Source organism: Chelonia mydas, chromosome 2 (assembly GCF_015237465.2).
Source record: "Chelonia mydas isolate rCheMyd1 chromosome 2, rCheMyd1.pri.v2, whole genome shotgun sequence".
NCBI classification, from domain to species: Eukaryota; Metazoa; Chordata; order Testudines; family Cheloniidae; genus Chelonia; species Chelonia mydas.
In genome coordinates, this window is record NC_057850.1 from 18084677 (window position 1) to 18104624 (window position 19948).

The following is a 19948-nucleotide window of genomic DNA, read 5'->3' on the forward strand; positions in this document are numbered from 1 at the left end:
GCACTGATGCAACCATTGCTCGAATACTCTGTCCACTACTGGTAGTCACAATTCAAGAATGATGTTGATAAATTGGAGAGGGTTCTGAGAAGAGCCATGAGTATGATTAAAAGATTAGAAATATGCCTTATAGTTGTAGATTTGAGAAACTCAATCTATTTAGCTTAAAACAGAGGAATTAAGAGGTAGTTTGATTACAGTCTATAAGTACCTACACAGGGAACAAATATTTGATATTGGGCTCTTCAATCTACCAGAAACTGGTATAACACGATCCACTGGCTGGAAGTTGAAGCTAAACAAATTCAGAATGGAAATAAGGTGTAAATTTTTAACAGTAAGAGAAATTAACCATTAGTGCCACTTACCAAGGGTTGTGGTAGATTCTCCATCACTGACTATTTTAAAATCAAGATTGAATGTTTTTTCTAAAAATATGAAATAGGAATTATTTTGGGGAAGTTCTCAGGCCTGTGTTATACAGGAGGTCAGACTAGATGATTAGAATGGTTCCTTCTGGCTTTGGAATCTATTAAAAACTCACTGTTTCTTATAGCTGGGGTTTATCTATTGGACAGCATTCTTAAGATTTTTCTCTAAAATATAAAACTTTCAATATTTTGAAACACAAACCTTGTTTATGATTTTTTTCTCACCAGCCATGCCACAAACTCCACCCTCCAACTACTCCAAAAAGTGACTAGGAACACCATTCCACTGTAACATAGTTGTCCTTTGCTGCAGGCACTGCTTTTGAGTTGGCTGATAGGAGGGGGGAAGTAATGGCAATAGAAACGTTTGAATACCAGGAAATGAAGACTTCAGGGAGATGGATTCTCTCTTTGCAGTGGGTGAGGGGAGAGCTGGATACACAGTGAATGGTTCAGGGTCGCACTCTGAGGCCACCAAAAAATTTGTTGTGAGAACACCTGATCTAGGTTCATTAGGTGTTGTTAAATGCCAGAAGGGTCAATTTCAAAGCTACAGGATGAGCTTACTTTCACTGGCAAACGATTTGCATATGACAGATTGGAGCTCATTAATATCATGCTGAAAGGCATCTTCAGTGATGAGATAGTTAAAGATATCAGTTGAATGGATACTCAGGTTCATGACTTGTATTATCCAAGGCTCCATCAGTCTATAAGCTCCAATCAAGAAGAATAGACTAAAGTTGTGCTCAAATACAGAGGAGAGAATGAAGATGGCAGGGACTATTACAGAGCTAATCGCTGACAGGTCATTCTTTGCTCATCTCCTGGTCATGTCCAGATCTCAGCATGTTACTGATTTACATGAGACTTTGGGAAAGTACAAGTTCTCCGTGGTAGCACAATTGATGTTTGAATGAGAGGGAACGGTGTATATGTTCTGGGTAAAAAGCATACTAATGCACAACTTGCATGGTCTTCCTAAGCCAGCATCTACTGACAATGTGACTGGTACCTTTTGCTAGCACAAGCCTTCTGGTGTAGCAATCGTAGATGGTATGACTGAGGTACAAGCTCTCGGCAAACCAGAAACTGTTAACATCTGCCGAGATTTGGCTGACACTTCATTATGAGGCTACAGAGAGAATACTGAACCAGTAATGAAGTTCATCCCGTGTTCGACATGTATGCAGATAAACCAATTAAAAACATTACCAGAAAGAAAAGATTCCATGGTATTGCATAAAGAAAAGGAGGACTTGTGGCACCTTAGAGACTAACCAATTTATTTGAGCATGAGCTTTCGTGAGCTACAGCTCACTTCATCGGATGCATACTGTGGAAATCGCAGAAGACATTATATACACAGACACCATGAAACAATACCTCCTCCCACCCCACTCTCCTGCTGGTAATAGCTTATCTAAAGTGATCATCAAGTTGGGCCATTTCCAGCACAAATCCAGGTTTTCTCACCCTCCGCCCTCCCACAAACAACTCACTCTCTTGCTGGTAATAGCCCATCCAAAGTGACCACTGTCTTCACAATGCGTATGATAATCAAGGTGGGCCATTTCCTGCAGAAATCCAGGTTCTCTCACTCCCTCACCCCCCTCCAAAAACCCCACACACAAACTCACACAGGAGAGTGAGTTTGTGTGTGTGGTTTTTGGAGGGGGGTGAGGGGGTGAGAGAACCTGGATTTGTGCTGGAAATGGCCCACCTTGATTTTCATGCACGTTGTAAGGAGAGTGGTCACTTCGGATAAGCTATTACCAGCAGGAGAGTGAGTTTGTGTGTGTATGGGGGTGGGGGGGTGAGAAAATCAAGGTGGGCCATTTCCAGCACAAATCCAGGTTTTCTCACCCCCCCACCCCCATACACACACAAACTCACTCTCCTGCTGGTAATAGCTTATCCGAAGTGACCACTCTCCTTACAACGTGCATGAAAATCAAGGTGGGCCATTTCCAGCACAAATCCAGGTTCTCTCACCCCCTCACCCCCCTCCAAAAACCACACACACAAACTCACTCTCCTGTGTGAGTTTGTGTGTGGGGTTTTTGGAGGGGGGTGAGGGGGTGAGAGAACCTGGATTTCTGCAGGAAATGGCCCACCTTGATTATCATACGCATTGTGAAGACAGTGGTCACTTTGGATGGGCTATTACCAGCAAGAGAGTGAGTTTGTTTGTGGGAGGGCGGAGGGTGAGAAAACCTGGATTTGTGCTGGAAATGGCCCAACTTGATGATCACTTTAGATAAGCTATTACCAGCAGGAGAGTGGGGTGGGAGGAGGTATTGTTTCATGGTGTCTGTGTATATAATGTCTTCTGCGATTTCCACAGTATGCATCCGATGAAGTGAGCTGTAGCTCACGAAAGCTCATGCTCAAATAAATTGGTTAGTCTCTAAGGTGCCACAAGTCCTCCTTTTCTTTTTGCGAATACAGACTAACACGGCTGTTACTCTGAAACATGGTATTGCATGTGTGCAATACAAAATCATTGACTCCGTGAACATCCCCAACATTGCAATGAAGAAGCAACTGTCTCATACTCACGTGAAGGGCAAGTTTACGGCATACCTTGCAGGAAAAATACTTCAGCATGTGAAGAATTACTCAAAAAAATTATTTATTGCATGGCATAATGAAGCTGGTGCTTTACACTGTTCAGTGGAGTTTCCATGTAGTTCCCATGAGAAGGCTGACACTAAAATTACCTGGCATGCCATCAATACCACAGAGAAAGGTACTGCTAAACTCTGGATTTTTGCACAAGACACACATATAGTGCTGTCTGTGAGATGCTATCCAATACTTCTGCACAATTCTGTTTTTGTGCCTGCTGCTGGTGAACAGAATCACAGTATATCCCTCAGAGATGTGTTCCTATCACTCGGAACATTAAAAGCCAGTTCGTTGCCAGGTTGCATGTCCTTTCAGTATGTGACACTACTGGAAGGTTGACTGAAAAGACTAATGTAATTTATCTTATTGGAAGGCATTTGATTCAGCATCCAGAGACACGCTCCTTGCTCTGAAGATGTTAGGAATGTCTGAGAAAGTCACTGATGAGTTTATAAATGCACTGGAGGCATTCATATACTGAGTTTGCCATTTGAAGACCATCTTTGTGATACTTGAAGAGCTACATTGGGGGATGTTTCCTGAGAAGCAGACAGAGAAAAATTGCCACTGACAAGGGGTATATTTATACCTGCTATCTAGAGGGCAAATTATTAAGTAATGGAATGGCTCCAGGATAATTGAGCGCGTCCAAAACTACACTCACCAATCGGGCATGGATGGGTCTTGGAGAAGGGACTGATCACAGTAGTTATATCTGAAATACCATGCATTCCTGAATCAGTCCTTCTCCAAATCAAATGCTCATGTGCAATGACCAAATGCTCAGAACCTTCCAGATGTTTGGCCGGCAGCCTTCCTTGCACAGAGAAGTGCGAGTGTGGCATGGACAAGGATTAGTGTTGACAACATTGTCTAGGAATGGTGCTCTGAGAGGACACAGACGATGATTTTGAATAAATGTTTTCAGTTCCACATGTAAAGGCTAACTTTCCTAGCATTACCAAAGATGAGTGTCTTCTTTTATGTATGCAATGTTAAAGTATAATTGAAAAAATGATGATTTTTAAACATTTTCTCAAATATATATTTATATACTGTACTAGTTTTTTTAATGTGTGGCACCATTGTGTTTGCGGCAGAAAGAGCTTTCAAATTATACCCATCTTGACCCATTTCTGATGATGTTCTATTATCAACATTTCCAGCAACTGTTGGTCCTGGAGCTGGGGTAGGGCGAGTCCCCCCTGCGAGGCCACAGAGGAGAACACCATTGAAATTATGATTCTGTAGATTTTTATAAATCAAGTGACATCTTCCTTACCTTTCTATCACTAACTTGCCCACAAAATGAGATTTTAGTACATTATACTTTCTAGTCCGCTTTAACATAAATGCTCTTACTACGTTAAAGTGCACAAGGGACAAACACGCAAAACACTAAACCATGGGTTCAGTAACAAGGAGAAAAAAGTTAAGCTCACATGTAAGTCATTTTTATACATATAATGCCATATAAGAAAAAATAAAGTAGATCCTATTTAGGCAAGAATTTTGGTAAGTACCTGAAAAAATATCTTCGCATTACAGTATCAAAGAGAGAGACAGCCCCCCCCCCCCCCCATAGAACATGAAAATTGCTAAAAATAAACCCTGGAAAATGAAATTAATAAACCTTCCAAAATAGAAGCCCCATATACATTTTATAATTAACAGGGTACAAAGGATTTTATTGCAAAGGGTATTGTAGTAGTGAGCTGTGTATATGAGAGCAGTCTAAACATTTATTATCTGCATGCACTCCAGGTAAAGTGAGTGTGATCTGGATCAGATGTATCTGTACTGAATGGTGGAGGCAGTAGGTAGTTCTGTTTTGTACAAGGGTATTTGTGACATCTATGGATTACTTTGAGGGGTATTACAGAGCTTTAATTGTTATACGAGGCGATCTGTATTTTACACCCTCTTGTGTCTATGAGGAAGGAGAAGAGGTGCATGCATACCTTCAGGGTGCAGTATTAATCTTTTCTGTGCAGAATTCTGTAGGTTGCATGAACAGCCTTAATTGTGCATTTCCTTGTTTTCAGTAGTTCGATATTTGCTTAACTGCACATTCTGCAAAGGGGTGACATACCACCAAGCAATCTAAATCGTAACAGTTTTTTGCCATAGGATTAATAATAATCTGTAGTAAAAGGTGCTTGGTTTGAGTCTTCTCTCCTCATTTGATGGGACAAGTTGCTTTTCTCACAGCTCTGATTATTTGTCGTCCGGCAGTGTTCTCCTGAAAGACAACAAAAGTGATCTCACACAAGATAGTGGTTTAAAAAAAAGGGAGCAGTAGAGATCATTTATCCTTCAGAAGAATCAATATCAGTTAGTGTAAAATGTATCCACTTGCTAAAGTGCTATCACATATAAAATTCAGGTGGACCCTGAAAGATAGAAGTTTTGCATGGAAAAATGCATAAAATGTGCCAAATTAACACTGGTTAATCCACAGAAACAGTGTACCAGTGACACTTGTTTTAGTTCAATTAATACATTATTTCTCCTAAGAGAAGGTCTTAAATATCTGTCAAAGAGATTGAGATGCCATTTTCAAGATCTAGATGTAGTTTCAATATTTCTGTTCGTTCAGTTTCAATTAAGTACTGCGTTTGCCTGTAATTATTTTGTTATGAGTTTAAATCCATTTTAGATGAATAACACTGTTTGTGGGAGCATCTGTTGGTTTGAACTTTAGTTCCAGGGTACCAAATTATAGACTTATAATGTAATATTCAGGATTATAATGTTTTCTATTTGACCTCCTACAGTAGTTCTTTAAATACAACAATCTACAAATTTTTACACACCCGTTTCAAAAGCACTCAGAATGCCATAAAATTACTAATCTCCAACTATGGGAATACAGCTTTTATGAATCTACCCAGGTGAAGCTCTTGTTGGAATTTTAGATTTCTGAACTTTCTATTTTATAGAATAAAAATATTTTAATAATTTTCTGTCTGTAAAATAGCTACATCTAAATACATCTGCTTGGAATTATTATTTTTTTTAATATATACGCACACACATACTTTGGACTAGTAGGGGAATACAAAGCTGCTCCTTTCCATTTGAACGCCTTCCAAAGACAATACTTACGAATAAAAATTAATTTGAAACTTGGATGCAACATAATTGCGCTCTGCTATTTATAACAACTTCCTTGGAAGCAAAATATAGTGTAATAAAGTATTAACACATCAAATGTAAGAGTTTAACATATTTGGGGACAAAAGTGCCTCTGTTTTGAAATTATTAAATGGAGGAAGGTATGATAATTGTTGCTGTAACACCCAGAAACCTCAGTTAAAATTTGGGTCCCACTGTGTAAAGCATTGTACAAACATTCTGCCTTGAATTGATATATATGATATATTTTGAACTAGACAGGATTTGTTCAAATAGAGATAATACTTTAAAGTATAAAGGTACAAAACTGACCTGCGTTGTCAGTCTAATTTAAACTCATAAACTCCTTGAGGCCAGAGATGTCATCATCTATATGTGCTGTGCTCAGTGATGGTACTCCATTAATAATGTAAACCCACTCCAATGAATTGAAAACTAGACAAGATTCAATTAGGTTTCACTCTGAAGGTCAAATTTTCTTTTATCTGTTTCCAAATTAAACTTCCCTTCATGAACACACAGAAGTTTTCTTAGAGCTTTGAATTTCTTCCTGAGTGTCTTGTTTGGTTAATTATTATCAGATCTCTGCACAAGCTTTATCACTGAAACATCTCCTAATTCACACATCAACAGTTGTATTTTGCAACACAAAACAAAACAAAACCCTTTAATGCTGAAATTGCAAAGCTAAACTAAAAAGCAGCTAGATAAGTGAAGAATTACACTATCTTTTCTGAGTAGCCCTCATCATCCTAGTTGAAACTAGTTAGAGCTTAAATAGACATTCAAGATAAGTATTTGTTGAGGTGGTTTATGGTGTATGGAATAGTAATGCAGTTTTGGTTGCCATTGAGGGGGCGGCAGAGGTCAGCTACTACACACCTTGTACCATCATCAGATCTTCCAAGTACAACAATAAAACATTCTTAGTGTTGGTATTTGTCAGTTTTACAATTTTAAATATTTTTCGTTTCCATCCTAGTATTAGGCATGATAACATAAAATATTCCTCACTGTAACTAAAGAAAAGATTGTGTCTATGTAAAATTATATTTGTATCCATTGTTCTGATATAATTGAAATGAAAAGAAAAAAACAGTATAAAAAGAGATAGTGTTGCTGATTCTGTGGTTTGAACTTGTCAAAAATTAACTATATTTGAAATGCTAATAATTTATTGTTCAGTCGAGTACAGAGTGTGCTCTGAATTGGATACTAATCCATAAAATATTGTTATATATTCTCTTTTACTATTGGTATTATATATCTTTTAACGATAACTATTTTGCTTTGTCAAAATTGAGCCACTTACATTTTAGGTGACAATCTGAATCCAAGTGCATTGCCAAAATGCAAGGTATTAACTGAACATTTATAAATATAAACCTAACACCATAGTCATTAATATTAAGTTGTTCCCTTTGTCTTTAGTGGTCCAAAATAATCAATTTAAACACTTCTATTGTGTATCTGTTCTCTCAGTTATGAACGATGAGTTATGTAAGCAAACATATGTAGTAAAGTGCTTAGTGTGTTTAATACCTAAATTTGCAAGGGAATGGGCCTAGAATGTCTTAAGAAGCTCTAGTGGGACTTTAAAATTTCTTACTCCACAAACTACGCTGGCTTTTTATTTCTTTGACTTTATTTTAATTTGGAGCTTTCACACAAAAGTTCTTTCTGAAGATTTATTAACTTGTTTCATTCTTTTCAGTAGGTTGTGAATGGGTTCATGGGGAGTTCTACGAGGTTAAAACAACTGGGCCAGGAGTTTAGTCAAAAAAATTGACTGATTTGTTCCTTGAAAGTATTGCAGTCTATAGAGGCTTCTGTGTTCCAAATCTAGGGACCAAACCTGAAAAAATTATTTACTTGAGTAATAATACTCTTATGGATTGTTCAACTTAAATACTGGTTTCAGAGTAGCAGCCATGTTAGTCTGTATCCGCAAAAAGAATAGGAGTACTTGTGGCACCCTAGAGACTAACAAATGTATTAGAGCATAAGCTTTCCTGGGCTACAGCCCACTTCATTACTAGATACTACGATACCATTAACTTTGAATAGAGACTGGGAGTGGCTGGGTAATTACACATATTGAATCTATTTCCTTAAGTTAAGTATCCTCACACCTTCTTGTCAACTGTCTAAATGGGCCATCTTGATTATCACTACAAAAGATTTTTCTCCTGCAGATAATAGCTCATCTTAATTAATTGGCCTCTTACAGTTTGTATGGCAACTTCCACCTTCTCTGTATGTGTGTGTGTGTGTGTGTGTGTGTGTGTGTATATATATATATATATATATATATATATATATATATATATATATATATATATATATATATATATATATCTTCTTACTATATGTTCCATTCTATGCATCCGATGAAGTGGGCTGTAGCCCACGAAAGCTTATGGTCTAATAAATGTGTTAGTCGCTAAGGTGCCACAAGTACTCCTGTTCTTTCCACTTAAATAATGGACTTGTGTGTGTTTACAAAACCAGGTTCTTAGTTTTGTTTTGTTTTTTCTTTAAATTTATCGCTCTGTATCCAATTTATTTTTAAGAGGAACACAGTCAGCCTTAAAAGTCAGAATTGTATCTAAAAATGTTGTACGTAATATCACAACAACTAACCTCCAAAATTACTGAATGACAATTTCACTGTTTCCTCTGAACAATCAGTTTTGTTTGTGTGAGTAATAGTGAAATGGCTAAAACCATAGAAATTGGCAGGGAACTCAGGTGGCTGTAATACCTAAATGACTTTTAATTTACTTTTTTAAATTGACTATCTTTCAAGTTGACAGAGTTCTTTTACAAAGCTTTAATCAACTTATAGCTGTCCTTTAGGTCTCTCACAACCATTCACCTCTGTAGGATAAGTCTCCCTTCAGAGCTGTTTAATTCAGCTCTTTAATTGACTTGAAGGGGTTGAGTGACCTAAGACCTTCCCAGAGGGCTGAGCACAGTGCGTCTGTAGTGCTTCCAGATCCTGAAATTATTCACTTTTTACTAAGAAATATTATGAAACTGGCTGATGCTATTCAATAACAAGCTAAACGGAGGTGGTCTTTTTTGACAGTCTTTCTTTTATTACAGGCATTGGATCAAGACAGAACTGCACTACAGAAAGTGAAAAAGTCTGTAAAAGCAATATATAATTCTGGGCAAGGTAAGTTATTTGGGTCTTTTGTGAGAATCTAAACCATTCTATTAAATAATGTTTACAAAGTTTGCTTTGCTGTTCATTGCATATTAAACTTAAAGAGTAGGTGATGCCTGCCTATTCCATAATACAAGTACAACTCTGCCCCCCTGACACCTCATTGGAAACCATGTATTTCAAGGATGTCATCCTGATTTCCCCCCAACCCCCCAAAGCTCCCTACTGAACTGATCCTGCCTTCCTGGGGAGGTAGGGGGCAGGGGGGAGAGAGAGAGAGAGACTTTTTCTCATTCTGTGCTACCATAGGTACATTCCACTGGAACAGCAGAGCTGTTGACCAGAAGAGACCTGTTACAGCAGGAGACTGAACCCTGGATCAAGATTATAACCACATGAATGAGAACGACCATTAACTTCCTCGCCATCAGAACTAAAATGCAAAACCTACCCTTTTGCCCAAGTTTTACAACATTAGTAACCTTACACCATCACTCTCACTCTCCTGTATTAAGTAATAATGTACAGAAAACGAAAACACTGTGCATGTTGTCAGCAGCGGGGGGCCAGAAGGGGAGATTTGCCATTTTTTGCCCCTTAGGAGGAACTTGGATACAGCGATAATGGGCACCAATATGAGAACCTAGATGAATGGCTAGAATGCAACTGTGTCATGAAATTTTGACCCTTTTGAGGTCTGTACTTTACAAAATCTCCATTAATGAATTTTATTAGTATGTGTGTAGGTATTCTTAATAAAGTTGGTAAACTTAAATAGGTATTAACTATAACAAATTGTCAACAATCAACACAAATATTTATTTGGGTAGTGTGCGCCTTATTAGGGCCAGCTTCTACCTATTTCTATTGAAATCAATAGGAGTTTTGTCCCTGGATATCTAAGGGGGCAGAATCAGGCTCTTGGTTGTTTGCCATCTTATTCGGATGGAGTTACCCTTGTTGAAAATATTGAAGTTCAGGAAAGCACAATTTGTATACCTTGGCACTCATGTTCAGCTTAGCAAATGTCTTGCCCTTTAGAGCAGCTTCTCGGAGTTACAGGTTTTTAAAAAAAGATAAAGTTGTTGTTCTGTATTGGTAGTTGACTGTATTTGGTACTTGTAAGGTTTTTTAATGGCAATATATATTACTTTGTGCTTCTCCCCATTTCTCTCCCCCACCCATCATTCCAACCCCACAACACACGCATCCTCCCCTCCCTCGCTCCCATAGCTCTTCAGTTGATTTGGATAAACATTTTGCCAATAGATTGTTAAGCCAACTAAACACCTTATGCAAGTTTAGAGTGTATATAACTATCTTTTGCCACATGCATTGTTTGACACAAGTGCATTTACTTTTAGTGAAGATTAGATTTGTAAAGGTGCTCTGGGCCTGCAAAGTCGCATATTTGACTCTAAAGAGGTCTTTAAACAACTACATGCTGATTGACTTTCAAAACTGACTAGCTTTTAAGAACTGTCAAACATTTACTGCCTCCTGTGAAATGTACATGAATTGCCCCGTAGCCTCCAGTTGCCATTTGCCCCAGGCTTTGAAATAAAACTGGTTTCAATGTCTTCAAAGCCGGTAACCATGGCATGTTATGTGAACTGTTTAAATGACTCAATAAGTGATATAACATTAGTTAGGAGCCATTTTAAACAATGTTACAACTGAAAATTAAAAAGCTTGTTTATAGCCAAGTCAAATATGAAGCTCACTTCTCTTTCTTTTGTACACCCTGGAAATTATTTGGAAAATTATATCATTTTCAGTAACTTCTAAAGTCTAATGATGAAGGGGCGGGCATTATGTTGGAAGAACCAAAGTCATTTTTGAAAACTACTTGCTTACAGGTGTCTAAATTGATCTGACAGTTCATTATAGGGAAGGAACGTATAATGAAAACACTTACTTAAATAAATATTAATAAGTAAGGACCAAGAATATATAGCAAAGTCTCAAAATGAAACCCATTACTGATCAGGAAAATTTAAAAGAATATACATAAAATTGTAGTAGTCAGAAATTATGTTCCAAGGAACAGATTGGTGTAAGCATCTTTAATACTTTCTTCATATAAAGTATGAAACAATATTGTAATTCCCTCTTCAGAATGTTGTGCAGTTGGGATCACTTATAGCGAAAACAGAATGCAGAAGGCAATTAATTCAGACTATAGTTAATAAACATAAGGAAGCGTTGTATGCATGTTGGTCTCAGGATATTAGAGAGACAAGGTGGGTGAGGTAATATCTTTTATTGGCCAGCGTCTGTTGGTGAAAGAGACAAGCTTAAAAGCTTCTTTAAAAGCATGTCTCTCTTTCACCAACAGAAGTTGGTCCAATAAAAGATGTTACCTCACCCACCTTGTCTGTCCACTATGGAAGAGTTGGCTCATACAGGTTGGAGGGGAAATAAAGGAAGTGAGTAGTGCATATAGTATTAAATATATTGCGTCCTCCAAAGGAAAAAAAATGTGAAAACAAAGGGATTAGAGACTGATAGTAGTAGTTCAGATCAGTTTGTCTCTTGAGATCTCATTCAAATAGAATTTTTCCACACAAGATACCAAAGACAGCAATGGAACCTCTTGTCATACATCAGTTCAAGAAGGAGATGGATAATATTTTTATATTGCAGGGGGAGGCCACTAGCTACATTTGGGGGGCTTAGAGGATTTATTTTATATTGTCTTTATAAGGGGCATCTGAGGTTAATAAATCAGGTTAATAACTCTCACCTACCTCATAAACTCTTTTGAAAAATCAAAACTGGCTAGGGGTGGAGGCAAATAAAATTACATTGGGGCAGTAACAGTGCCTGTCTGTTGAGATCTCTAATCCAATATATGCTTTCCAGAAAGTGATAGTTACACTATTGTTTTGCCTGTAATGATATATGAACAATGACATTCAGGGGAGTGTAGATCTCATATCAGATTCTGAAGGGTTCTGAGAAAGAAGAGCTCAAATGTTTGTGTATATCACAAATCCTCTTTACTGTTGAAACATTAAAGGCAGGAGATTTTTTTCTGTTATTAAAAGAATTCAGGTCAGTTTACACATCACACCAACCTGTTTGTGAAGCTTTTTGCAGTTGCCCCTCCAACTTGTTAGGTACTTCTGGAATAGTCAGATTGGATTTGTGAGTTGGAAGCTGTCTTTTGTCTCACTGAAGATGGTACCTGAAGTCAGTGGGAAATCTTTTAGGATAGCTTTCCAATAACACTCGGTTGAATTTTAGTGGCATTGAATTCAATCATAACTAATAGTGTAAGTTTTCAATAGCCTTTTCCTATTAATTCAATTGAATGGCTAATCTTCATTAATTTATAGAGAATCTTAAGAAAGAATACAACATAATTTACAAAGGAAAAATGTTCAGTGGTGCGTGCATCTGTATGCAACAAACTAATTCTTGCAGTTCTCATCTCAGTTTTTGATGGATGTGTGTGTCACAAAAAGTGACCAAATGTTTGGTTGAAAAATGTGAAGATATTTTAAATTGTATTGCAGCAAGAAAATAATTTTAAGAGGGGCTGGAAAGTAGTAAAATGTGGAATTAGCTAATGTATTTATTTCACATTCCCACTGAGGAAGAGAATGAGACAGATGTTTTAATCTCATCATGCCACCAGCCAACAAGGAGCTTTTTGCGCTACAGTGTGGGAGAAAAGTGAGAACTAGGAAAAGGGGTTAGAGCAGTGAGTACTAGCTGACGAAACATCTTTCAAAATGAGTTGTATCAGTGCTGCTCTTCCTCGACTTAGTTACTTCCTCTTTTTTTTGGTGCATCTCTTCTCTTCCCTTCTCCCAGTGTTCATAGATGGATCATGGAAATGCTAAGAAAGAAAATAGTAATACCTGTTTCAACTCTTCAACTGTTCTACCCTTCTCACTTCCTCCTTCTTTTTCATTACAATGGAGGAGGTAGTGCGGACCACGGCTACAAGCCATGGCTGCCCAGCAGGAGGCTACTCGTGTCCAGGCAGCCGCCCAACAGGAGGCAATGCAGCTGCAGCACTGTGTCCTACAGTCCTGCATTTGTGTCCTACAGTCCTGCAGATGAACATTCCTAATTCTTTATGTTCATTTAAAAAAAAAAAAGACCCAAGATTTTTTTTGTCAGACATATCTACAGAGAAATTTGATATAGATAGACCCCTGTACAAATTTAAGTAGAACTATAGAAGTAATTCTCATTACATTTAAAAATATACCCACAAAGAAACATGAAGTGGAGCAAATTGATATATATGATAGATTGCTGCTTGTTTGGTATTTTCCTCTTGTAAAGTGTAGTTTATTGGTGAGAGACCTTTCATCTTCTTTATTGTCTGGAAGGGAAGATCTCTCAAGAATACTATACTTTAGAAAAAGAAAAATCTAGCCTATAATTATAGCTCCGTAAAGTGAATATCCTCTGTAAAGTCACAGAAACCCACACTGTTTCTGAAAGGCACATTAAAGTTAAGAGTGGATACTTACTTTTGGAAAAACATTGATAGTTGAAAGTTTTGAAGTAATATAAGAGAGACAAGGTAGGTGAGGGAATATCTTTTATTGGACCAACTTTGTTGGTGAATGAGACAAGCTCTTGAGCTACTCAGAGCTCTTTTTCAGGTCTGGGATAGGTAAACAGACTAAATTCAAGGTGGAACAGATTGTTTAGCATAAGGAGTTAACACAGGTTGGAAGAGACCGTTCAGGATGAAGTGGGCAATTAACACCTCTGCTGTCATGGGACAAAAGAGGTTTAGTGAGTTACAGATTGTTATAATGAGACATAAAACCAGTGTCTCTATTGAGTCCATGATTTTTCATGTCTAGCAAGGTGATGAATTTAAGCTCCTATGAGGACAAGGATTGAGAGGTCAGATACAGAGTGATCCTTTTGTGAAAAAGTGTTCACCTATGGGTGATGTGGGCATTTTTGTCTTTTTGTCATTATTCTGTGTGATTTCATTCAAGAGTGAATGTCACCCACATAGTTGTTGTTGGGGCGTTTAGTGCACCGGATGAGGTACATGACATGTTGTAATAGACATGTAGGACCCAATCTCCTTCTCTGGTGGAGTGTCCTTGTTTGGTGAATGTGGTTTTAAGTGTGTTAAGGTGTGTATCTTGGACTTTTTCCTTGGAGCATATTCTGTGGTATCTGAGTGCCTGGCTGTAGATAACAGATTTCTTGGTGTGTCTGATGTGGTTACTGGATCTGTTGAAGTAAGTATGGTGATCCGTGGGTTTCTTGTATATAGTTGTCTGTACAGTTTCATTGTTGAATCTGATTGTTCATGGGGGAGTGTTTTAGAGAGAGTTTGATGGATGGGTGGTAGTTATTGAAGTTGTGGTTGAAATCTGAGTAGTCTGTCCAGAGGATGAAAACATTGATGTATCTCAGATATATCATTGGTTTTGTGGTGTATTTTTTCAGAAATTTTCCCCCAAGATGGCCCATGAAGAGGTTGGCATATTGAGAACCAACACGGCTCTAACAACTCTGCAAACAAAATTGATGTATTATACTCCATCTTGCTATAAAATAACATTTTGCCATTAGATACAGGGAGTCAGATATTCAGAAGGGCTTCCTTCATGTATATCAGGTCGCCCTGACTTTATTGTCTCTCTTTACCACTGCACCAGAGTGCTGGACTTCACTGAAGAGATTTACTATCCCAGTACACATTCAGTAAACCCATTGTTTTTTCCACACAGTGCAGGAAGGCTGTTTTTTTATATACTGTATCAAGAATTGGGTACATAACGCACTTCAGTCTGTTTCCTTAATCTTCACAAATAAACTTTAGTTTCATTGTTGAGTACATTGTTCAGTACAAAAACATGCATTGCCTTGTGGAGATTAATAAAACAGACAATTATTGAAGTTAAAATCATTTATGCATATTCGCTGTTTCTACTTCCAGCTTTCGGACTGTTATCAAGATCGTTGTATGCACTGTGAAAGCCGAGCTTGTTCAAATGTTTTAGTGTTGTACCAATAAAATAAAAACCAGCAGGATCTTATTAAAGGGAAAAAGGCAAAATACCACATTTATTGTGAATACAGAAAGAATCATAGTAAGCAGTTAGTTACAGCTGTAACATTCCATTCAATCTCATCTTTATTCACACATTCATTCATACACACACACACACACACAGGTTCTGCAAGGTTATCATCATAGTAAGCAGTTAGTTATAGCTATAACATTCCATTCAATCTCATATTTATTCACACATTCATTCATTCATTCACACACACACACACACACACACACACACACACACACGTTCTGCAAAGTTGTTATCATAGTTACCAGCCTTAGAGTTGCTCATGCCAAGCCACTGGCCAGGTGGCCTGGACATGAGGAGGGAGCAGGGCCTTGTCAGATGCTCATCTGATGCTCCTGGAAGTTGCTTTGCAGAATCAGACCCCAAAGTTCTCACTTTTTAGAGTCTATTTTTATAGGAATTTCTTCCTATGCCAGTCTATGGGAATTGCTTCATCATGCTGTTGCTGAATCAATCAGCAGATAGCACATTCCTGACGGCTCCGTGCTGCTAGATGTTATCTTGTTCTTTGGTTCTCCCATTCTTGAGGCTGTTGGGTGGATTCCAGTCTGCCCTCCGGGGGTCCTCTGGTTATTTCCACTTGACGCCTTCTTCAGCCGATGGACACTGGATTCTTAGGCTTTCACCTCCCTGATCATTCAGTTATTATCCACACCAAGCATCCATCCACATACATCCTCTATCTCTATTTCAATCACAATTGTTAATACAACAAAAGGGCGGGGAGTCTCTGGGTGCTGTTTCTGTTGTTAGAGTATTGCTTTGAGTCTCTCTCTGTGTGAATTGCTTTGAGAACAGACTCTGTCTTAGAACTTACTAACACAATTAGCAGCTTGCAAGTTTCACACACACAGGGAGAGAAACAGTACCAAAAACCAGGAGACCTCTTAATTAGTAATACCCTGGAATTTAAACTATGGGGAATCAAACTCATTTGTGATTTTAATACAGAACTTCTTTAATATGATCCAACATTAGCGCCTTGGTAATCTTTAAATAAATAAAATGGTATTTTACTCAATGGATGGGTTAGGTAGGGACTTATATGAATTTTGTGGCATGCTATGGTGAATCTGACATTCCCTTTTCCTTATAGTCTTTCCATTGAAACAGAAGTGCAGAATTACTTATTTATCATTTGTACATGGTGCCACGTGTGCATGGTTTAAAGCCCTGATCATTGGTAAGGATCTTATCTAGGGGTCCAATGCTACAAACATGTACATACATCACTTTACTCATCTGAATAATCCCATTTAAGCAAAGTTCCATTGAGACAACCAGTACAATTACTCACATAAATGTTTTTAAGATCAAACCAATAGTGAGATAAAACATGATACCATGGAGGGAAATAGTATACCTGGCAAGAGGATGAAGGAGGGAGGGAGGTTTAAAAATAAATAGGGTTGTAAATTCTTGTAGAAGTGTATCTTGTATCTTCTGAATGTGTGTCAGTTTTTCATGTATTTTAAATTTTTCTTTACCATAAAGTACATCTATAATATGTCCTGTGTAACTTCTGGATGGACTAGAAAATTAGTGGAAATGTCTGGATGGAAATATTTTCAGATTTTCACAGCTTGAATAATTTTCTAGTTCATTTTAAAGTTAGGTGGGACATATTGTAGATGTACTTTATCGTAAAGATTATTAAATATCCTTTTTTAGTACGTGAATTTTATATGTTAGGGTTTTCTTTTCTTTCTTACTTACTGCTGATAGTGGCATTCACTTTACCTTACTGGAAAATAGTCTCACGTGCACTTGTGTGTTGTCAGATTCCTGAGGCCTCTCCCCTGCATTCATTCTGGGATAACCAGCCTTTTCCTTCCTCACTTCCCCTTTCTAACTGGGAGGGGGAGGGGAAGCATATATCCTTTTGCCCAGGTAAAGGTAATCGTCTGATCTAAAGCTTGATACCAACACCTGTGTGGTATTGTTCTGAGTAGCCATTACCACCACCTTTTTTAAAAGTAGATTGAACAAAGTACTAAGAAATATACTGTAGGGAGAAATCCTGCATTGGCAAGGAGAGGAACAGAATGAATTACTGGGTCTTTTTGTTCTCTGACTTCTGTGGTTTCCTTATTCTTCCTTGACCCCCCAGAACAAACCCTGTGACACATTTGAGCTTCATTAGGCCAGGATTGAGTCAGCTAATACTCCTCCCTAGCTGAGATCTCCTGTGCATATTTACAGAATAACTTTTACATTAAAAATATGCATTTTATTATTGCATAATGATTTCTTTGGTTTTTATGCCAAGATATTTGATTAAAAGCGTAAACTTTTAGAACAGATTTAGTCTTATTAAAAACATATTTTACTATTTGTGAACCCACAACATCATGACTGAAAACTTTGGGCATCTGATAACATTAATTTTTGTATTTGCAATAAGTAGGACAATGGTATATAAATTAATTATAAACATACACTGTAAAATCTTATTTACAAAATACAGTTAAAAGATCATGAGCAATTTCATAATTTTGATCTGAGTTTAAGAAAAGACATTTGGTTTTCTCTTATGGTTGTAGTGGAACTTAGTACTTAGCAGATTTTTTAAAGGGTTTGGAAGTGTAATTCTTTTGAGGCTTTCTGCCAAGTATTTTTAGTGTCTAAGATGATTCATGCATCATGGGATAATGCACATGGATTGTGGTGAAATTCATGGTTTTAAAAGTAAAGTGTGGAAGTCAACAGAAAAATAGTATTTTGCAGCACCCAAAGATTTCAAATTTATATCTGAAATTAAATGGTGATTTTTTATTTTTTGTAATTCAAATACTGTCAGACAAAATTTACAACTTGGAGAGAATGATACTCATACTACTACCTGAAATAAACATAATTCCTGTTGACATTTATAGCCCTCTCTCTCCCACTAAGGAAAATTAATTTTGGGAGGTGTGTCTGTAATATGTGTGGGGTTTTTTTAAAGCCGTAAGGATGGGAATCTAATAAAGAAATGTTGAAGAAACCAGTATTGGAGGCTTAAAGTAATTACTCCTGAGGGAATTCTGCACCACTGCGCGCATGCCAGTATCACGTCCCCCACGGATTTCTTTGCTTCCCCGCAGAAAAATGACTTCTGACAGGTTAGCAAAGGGAAGCCGACAGAACAGATACGCGCCCCCACCAGCAGCGCGGATGCGCTGTTTTGGGCTTCTGGAACAGCTGGCAGAATGGTAAATCACCGTGGCGGGGAGCAGGGGACTCCCTGGCCGGTGGCTCCTATCATACGTTGGGCTCTGCTTCTAGTTCTGGCTGGTCTGGGGGGATGGGACTTCTTCTTCCCCTGCAAGGAGCAGCTGGGGCCTGGTCAAACCCACCCCAGAAAGCTCGCCTAGCTGCAGGAAGCTCTGCACAGCCCTTCTCCCTCTTCCCCCCCCCCGACCCCGCTTCCTGCCTCCATCGCTCCTCAGCCATGTGGGGAGGGGTTACTGTATGGGCATCCCCCCAACCCCCATAGCTGGAGCCTCCATGTACCCAAATCACCCCCCGCACTTGAACCCCCACCCCAACAAGCCCCACCGCCTCCCACACCTGGACCACCCTGATGAGCCCCCTGCACCCCCACGAAGCCCCAGTCCCCCAGCACCCGAAGCCACTGCTGAGCCCCAACCACCTTTACCTGGATCCTCCTGCAGAGGCCCATTATGCCTGCACCTTGAACCTCCCAATGAGCAGAATTTGTAGAATTTTGCAGAATTTTATAATATTATGCACAGAATTTTAATTTTTTGTCACAGAATTCACTCAGGAGTAAGTAATACAAAAAGACAGAAGAGGAGCTTAGTAAGATGTGTCATTACCACAATTGCAAATGAGGAAAATATTAAACACTGTTGGAAGGAGAACATTAGACTTACAGGACTGGACTCTTAAAGATTCTGCATTCTTTAAAAACAAAAACAGAAAACCCCCACACACAACAAGTTAGTGTAGCTGTATTCTCAGAGTTAAAATACATTTGCTTCTCAAGAAGTATTGGATACTTCTAAAGAATCTCAACCCAAGTCTTGTGAATCATGCCCTTCCTGGCTCATGAAAGAGAGTCATAAGCAGCTGGTGCCACTCCTAACTGAAATAGCCATTTCCTCATTCAGGGAAGTAATCTTCCCTTCCATTTTTTTCCAGAGTGCAGTAGTCTGACCAACACTGAAGAAACCCACCCTGGATACATCTGTTCTAACTGCCGCCCAATAAAAAATCTTCTGTTCCTGAGCAAGCTCATCGAGAAGCTAGCCCAGGACTAACTACAAGCTCTTCTGATTAACGGCAATATCCTAGGCCCAGCATAATTTGAATTCAGGTCAGGATATGGGATGAAAACATCTTTGATGGCACGGATGGATGATCTCCTGCTTTCAGTGGATGGAGGGTAGACATCTGTTCTCATCCTTCCCTTGAACTTTGGAGATGATATTGTCTTGTCTGAGAAAGGAGTCGGGAGAAGGCTCTAAAATAGTTTTAAGTCCTTTCATGCC

General features: G+C 38.4%; 1 protein-coding gene across 7 annotated transcripts in view; it reads left to right on the top strand.

The window, feature by feature from the left end:
- Positions 1-19948, top strand: part of ASAP1 (ArfGAP with SH3 domain, ankyrin repeat and PH domain 1) — a 372441-nt gene that overhangs the window by 181481 nt on the left and 171012 nt on the right. For all 7 annotated transcript variants that reach the window (XM_043539090.1, XM_037892008.2, XM_043539091.1 and 4 more), the window contains one exon: positions 9309-9381. In XM_043539090.1, the coding sequence (XP_043395025.1) occupies positions 9309-9381 (73 nt within the window). The remainder of the gene's footprint in view (positions 1-9308; positions 9382-19948) is intronic.